Source organism: Perca flavescens, chromosome 10, assembly GCF_004354835.1.
Source record: "Perca flavescens isolate YP-PL-M2 chromosome 10, PFLA_1.0, whole genome shotgun sequence".
NCBI lineage: Eukaryota > Metazoa > Chordata > Actinopteri > Perciformes > Percidae > Perca > Perca flavescens.
Genome location: NC_041340.1, coordinates 16413298 through 16419954, shown reverse-complemented (window position 1 = coordinate 16419954; position 6657 = coordinate 16413298). Strand labels below are relative to the sequence as shown.

At 39.3% G+C, this 6657-nt stretch overlaps 1 protein-coding gene across 2 annotated transcripts; it reads left to right on the top strand.

The window, feature by feature from the left end:
- Positions 1–681: 681 nt before the first annotated feature.
- trmt112 (tRNA methyltransferase activator subunit 11-2) lies at positions 682–6264 on the top strand. 2 transcript variants are annotated; one of them, XM_028589746.1, is made up of 4 exons: positions 682–919; positions 2177–2281; positions 2893–2985; positions 5831–6264. In XM_028589746.1, the coding sequence occupies exons 1-4, from the start codon at positions 845–847 to the stop codon at positions 5930–5932; spliced, it is 375 nt and encodes a 124-aa protein (XP_028445547.1). In that variant the 5' UTR covers positions 682–844; the 3' UTR covers positions 5933–6264. The 2 variants fall into 2 exon arrangements, with proteins under 2 accessions (XP_028445547.1, XP_028445548.1); XM_028589747.1 differs by having other exon boundaries at positions 686–919; positions 2180–2281.
- Positions 6265–6657: the final 393 nt, after the last annotated feature.

Genomic DNA, 6657 nt, shown 5'->3' with positions numbered 1-6657 from the left:
CAGGTTGATGCTTGTTACACCTCTTGTGTGTAATTACTATTTACTATCAAACTGTATGAATGACCTGTATAATATAAAAACAAGGAGTATACAAAATTAATACAAAAAAAATAAAACATTTGGGTATAAAAACGGAACGCTATCTTTGCCTGAAGTCTTTGCTGCTAATCAACACCAATGGCTGTTATGGTTACAAGTACATTTACTCATGTACTGTATTTATGTACAGTTTTGTGGCAATTGATCTTTACTTTAGACATCTCCATTACTTCTCAGAGGCAAATAATGACTTTTTATTGATTTTTTACCTCACTGCTTTTATTGAAATGCTAAAGTTACTCGCAAACTTTCTAGAAAGTTTAGATTAGTTACAAACGTGATCGAGTGACCCATTGTTGTAATACCAAAAACTACATGTAATTGTTAAAATTCAGTTTTACCACGTTAATGCATTAGTAACAATAATCGAATTGTGTAATACATATATTATTATTTTTGTAGTTATACCACTGATTATTGTGAATATTATCAAAGAAACAGCTGTTATATTATACTGGCTATAATTTGATTCGGTACATAGTGAATGACACTAAAGGGATTACTATAAAGAGACATATTAAATAAAGCTAAATAACGGCTCTAAACAAGGAACCAACGGTAGTCGAGTTAAAACTTCGGGGCGCTTTTTAAGCAATGCAACAGCGGCACTTCCGGTCCACATGTAAACCCCATAGACGGTATATAAACCCAACAGCGTGATTAACGTAGATGATACACTGACACTGGGTACATTTACCTGAAAATAAAAATAAACCAATTGAACCGGTGACAGTAGTTTGTAAACATGAAGCTGCTCACGCACAACATGTTGACGTCCCACGTGAAGGGAGTCACTAAAGGATACCCGCTGCTCATCAAGGTAAACTGTCAACACCTGGCTAACGTTAGCTACTTGGCTAACGCTAACACTATTGAATCATCACATAGTCTTCATGTCCTGTGTTTTATGTTGTGTGGCTCAATGCAATGAGAGGAGAGAGAAACTCACTTGTAGTATATTGAACATGCACAGTTGTTTGTTTGATTCTCCTACAACTTCTTACGTTCAATAACAAGCTCACTAGCAAGCTAGCACTTCCTCTCCAAAAATAAGCCGATTGTTTTAAAATATGCATAACTCGAATTAGACCTGTACCTATATATTGGTTTTTAATACTATCTATATATTGAATATGTTGATACTTCTGTGGTCAAAATAACACAATAGTGCAATATATTTACCCCCTGCCATTTCATTTGAGTTTCTGAATTCTCAATGTGAAATATAAGCATTATAGTGGTTAAGTACCCTTATTGGAAATACAAAACATGTCTATAGCATGTACACTACAGTTTTACTAGAATGCACTGCTTGTATGTGACACTATACTGTACCCAGTGTTTCCTTTAGGATTTTATTTAGCAGTGGGTGCAGGTCCGCCCCCCCTCCTCCATGAAACGGAACTGACACTTTGCTGCAATACATATATTTATTCACCTCTTTTCACACACACACACACACACACAATGAGGCATATTTTCTGTTGTGATTGAACTGTATTTTTTGAGTTACTATATAGGCCAACTTTGATCTTGACATATAGGCTAAGCATTCTGTAGCAAATAATAAACCCACTATTAACACACAGTGTAACTACTTCAGCATGTAAATAATGCACCTAAAATACAAACGTGGGCGAGGGCGTTGAGCAATCGCTATTATATCGAATCAACAGCCACGTTCAATTTAGCTCGCAGGTGAAGAACACAAACAACGAAAATCACCAGTTAACTTAATTTAAATTTGCAAGACCAGGCTTAAATGAACTGACATTTGTTATACAACTTACAGTTCTCAAGGACGTACACACACAATCTCAACTGGCTAGTTATCCTCAAATCTCCTCTATGTCAAATCAACATAGAGGAAACACTGCTGTACATGTCAGTAATTAATAATTATAATGTGTGGAAAACTCACTTTACTGGTCCCTGTAAAGTAAAAAGTAAAAGTGTTTTTATGCCAGTGATAGGAGGGAACAAATGACAGAGGAAGTGATTTTGAACACCGCCATAAAGTGTGTGGAAGGACAGCATTGCTGTCTGAAGACTGATAGACTGCGTTGTTTTCTTCAAGCAGGCAACTGAGGTGAAGGTGAACGAGGTGGACTTCAACCCTCAGTTTGTCACCCGCATGATCCCCAAACTGGAGTGGAGCGCTCTGGTCCAGGCTGCAGAGGAGGTGAGTCAGACTGCACCAGAGACTGTCAGAACTTGTTATATCTGACATTATAAACATGAATATCAGCAAAATGTTGGGGCATTTCGGAGAGACGTGGCAAAAGCCTCTAGGCTGTTAAGTATCTCTCACTATATAAGCAAAGATATTATTCTATTAGAACAATCCATCAATTCGATTAGGGAAAAAATCTATTGTGTAATATAAGAAAAGATTTGTTTAGTTTTGTTCTGTTATTTTTGTTACCTTCTCTTCGCTGATTCACTATAAAATGTTGTCTTGTGTTGCATTATAGTTTTATCTGTTGGAAAAATATCACATTGTAATCATTTCTAGGACAAGAGTGAATGTGGAGTACTTTGTATCAACAGCAGTGGTTGTAGATGAAGGAATGGTTAACATAGGGTGTACTCCTAAGGCTTGATATACCACAGTAAACAGAATTTCATTACTGGGGTGTTGGGGATTGTGTCCTTGTGTTTTTATTTCTTTAGTGTGTTGTTCCCCAGTAGGTTAAGACAATGTAATGTTATCTTCTGCCACCAATTAACACCCACTAATAAATGTACAACTGCCCAGTTTGAACACTTGTCACTGTCTCATTCCCTCTTTAGTTGGGTCAACGGCAAGACCTGCCTGATGAGCTGGTACCGGAATATGAGAACAATGAAGAGTTCCTGAAGAAAGTGCACAGAGTGCTATTAGAGGTAAGAAGCTCAGTCATTCCTGTCAGTACTGGTGGGTGTTTGTGACTGCAGTTGTGCCTATTGTAGTAATTACTACAGTATGTAGTAACTGGATACACATGAATGTTCTTTTTAGCGTTGTGACGACTATTTTCGTTATCAAATAATCTGCCAATTGTTTTCTCGATGCTTGATTAATCTTTTGGTCTTTAAAATAGTGGGGGTGGGAAATTATGTTGACATCATAAGATGTTTTGTTTTGTCCGACCAAGAGTCCAAAACCCAAAGATATTTAGTTTACAGTTGTATAAAAAAAAAGAGAAAAGGCGCAAATCCTCACATTGAAGAAGCTGGAACCAGATAGTGTTTGGCATTTCTGCTTAAAAATGACCTCATGAATCGGTCATCAAAATATATACAATTTCTGTTGATCATCTAATCAATTTCTGAACTACTTGGTGTAGCTGTAGTTCTTTTCCCCATTGTTAAAAATATGTTGATTTGGGGAAAATATTCTAAATCACCACCAACACATTTTCACAAGCCTGAACACATTTTAAAAAGTAAGGAAAGTGTGTCGTGGTCCTTTTGTGTTGGTGGACTCTATGAACAGTGACCACTTAGCAGCACGGTGGCCCAGCGGTTAGCACTGTGGCCTCACAGCAAGAAGGTTCTGTGTTCGAATCCAGGTCATCCCGGGGCCTTTCTGTGTGGAGTTTGCATGTTCTCCCCCATTGCGTGGGTTTCCTCCAGGTGCTCCGGTTTCCCCCACCATCAAAAAAGAAACATGTACTGGATGGCAGTGCCCTTGATGATCCCTTGAGGGATTGGTTAAATGCAGAGAATGAATTTCGCTACATGTACGTGTATGTGACAAATAAAGTACCTTTACTTCTCTGTTCTTGATATAATCAACCGTGTGGATCCCAGCAGTGGTACCTTTTCTTGTTTCATTGAACACAATGAATGAATCATTAGGATAATTATGGGGTGTTTTTGTATAGAACACTTAAGTACACCTTTTGGAAACCACTCAAACAGCTTACAATAATCACTCTCAGACGGTAACATAAGTACACTGTAACAAAGGTACATTTGGCATTTCACATACTGTTTCTATTACTGGAAATGGCAATGAGCAGCAAAGCTTTGATGTGGTCGTTTCCTGCACAGTGTCTTGTTCATGCACCACGTCCATTCAGCGGAGAAGAGTGCCATTTATGTAGAGTTCAAACACAGGATCTAAAATACTTGAGTTTTAGACATTATTCCAACCCCATTATGCTGCATTGCCAAAAGTGTTGACTCACAAACCTCACACATGATTGTTAAAACACCTCATTACAAAGCCATTGGCATTAAATGGTAAACACACTTATATAGTGCTGTTCTACATTAACGGACAAAGCGCTTTACGTTTTGCCTCTTATTCACACACTTGCACACTGATGGCGACAGAGGAGCCAGGAATCACACCGTCAACCCTGTTATTAGTGGATAACCCGCTCTTCCTCCAGAGCCACAGCCGCCCGCTATGACATAGCCGCTCTGTGCTGCTATGACAGCGTCTACTGTTCTGGGAAGACTTTTCACTGGCTGCAGGGATTTGCTCCCATTCAGCCACAAGAGCAGGAGTGAGGTCCAATACTGGTTCCAGTTCATCTCAGATTTGTTGGATGAGGTTGAGGTCAGGGCTCTGTGCAAACCAGACTCTGAAATCTATTTCTGTATGGACCTGGCATTGTTCACGGGGGCACTCTCATGTTGGCTTCCCCAAACTGTTGAAATTATTTCTTGTAAACACAAGTGATGTGTATATTAAATTTTACTCACCACAACACACACACCTTGAGGTCTTAAACATGTGTTGGATGCATTTTCTTCCCTATAAAACATTAGCAAAAATGTTTTTTTAAATATATAGTATTTTTAATCCTTCATTGTTTACATTAATGTTTACTTGCATGCAGTTTTCTTCTTTGCTGCCTTTTTAGTGCTGGGCATATTACTGCCACCTGTAGATGATTGGAATAGTGTGAAGCCATTGGCAGGACTGTGTATGGCATACAGGATAAACAAAATGGGGGCACCCTCTTAAAAAAAAAAAAAAAAAAAAAAATACAGATAAGCCTCACAGATTTCATGTAATGCTTAATACTGAAAGGTGCTGAATACCTATAATAAAAGTTATTCAATTATTATAAAGCTGTCTTTGCAGAATCCCATCTTTTTTTTCATGGCCCAGTAGCAAATGTTCCAAAGCCATGTACCAGGCCACAGCCCAGGGGTCTAAAAATCATTGTATAGACCCAATCACAATGTTTGTTTACATACACTTCCAGGTAGAAAACACCTACGTCCCACACATACAATTTAACGGCGCTGAGCAAACAGGGATGAGGAACAACTGGATATACTCTCCTCTGCTTCATCTAAAATGCATGTTTGATGCTTTCATATGTCAACACTAATTTACCTGTTGGGCCACAGAATAAAGAAAATGACACCACCCAAAACCAGCAGTCAGTCCGACCGGTGGTAAGATGTGAACTAAGAGGCCAAACCAAAAGTATGGCAACAAGGGTATCCGTATACTTTTGGCCATATCGTGTTATTTTTTTAGACCAAGGACCCCATAGTTGAAAGGGAGACAGAGCAGGGACTCCCCTCTACGTATTGTATGAAATTGAGTTGCATATTAAACTGGGCCTACAGTAACGTGTAGGGTGGCCTAAAGCCTTTACACATACCTTTTTTGTGGTGCATACAATACTAAGCAATACAAATAATTGACATTCATATATTATACATCATGTTTTAATGGTAAACCTACATGTAGCACAGTGATTGTGTGTGTGTGTTGCAGGTGGAGGTGATAGAGGGCTGTCTGCGGTGCCCTGAATCAGGACGAGAGTTCCCGATCTCCAGAGGAATCCCCAACATGCTGCTGAACGAGGACGAGGTGTAGACGCCAGCTCCACGACATCAACGGTTCTCATACACAAACCTCACCCCAAGGTGTCACTCGGATTGGATTGTGGGTATTCAGAGAGAGAGAAGAGAAAGGTGGGACTTAAGTTTGGGCCATGAGAAAATAGGCCACACTCTTTAGTTGATTGTTGTTATGACATTTACGTGAGTGATGCTGCCAATGGAGGAAAAAGATTTCAAGAATAACGGATGGAAATGTTCCCTGAGAGTAACCCCCAGTGGTTTTATCTGTATTTATTTTTGTAACTGTTTGGGTTCTTTTTTTTTTTTTCTTCAATAAAACTGTCTCGATTTCCACAACAGCCAAAATTGTTTAAAGTTTTTGTGGAAAATATGGATTCACTTTTATTAGACATGCTAAAATATATAACCCCCGAAGCTCCAGAGTGAAAGGCAGGCTCTGAACCCCATCTCGCCCTCTCTCAGGGTTAAGAAAGTGCTGAGGGCCAGATGACGTGGCAGTGGCTTGTCTATATTTGGCTTTGAGGAAAAGAAGCAGAAAAAGCAGGCAGGCTGGAAGTTGTTTTTGAGGAAGTCTTTCTTTTTTTTTATGCCACACACACGCACACACTCGCACGACACCCCACCTGGGTGGGCTCCTGTGATCTGAGATGTCCCACGGTGTGTCTGCTCAAAGAGAGTAGAAATCCACATAAACAAATAAAGTGTCTTTCCAATCATTTCTGGCTAAGATGGTGCAGC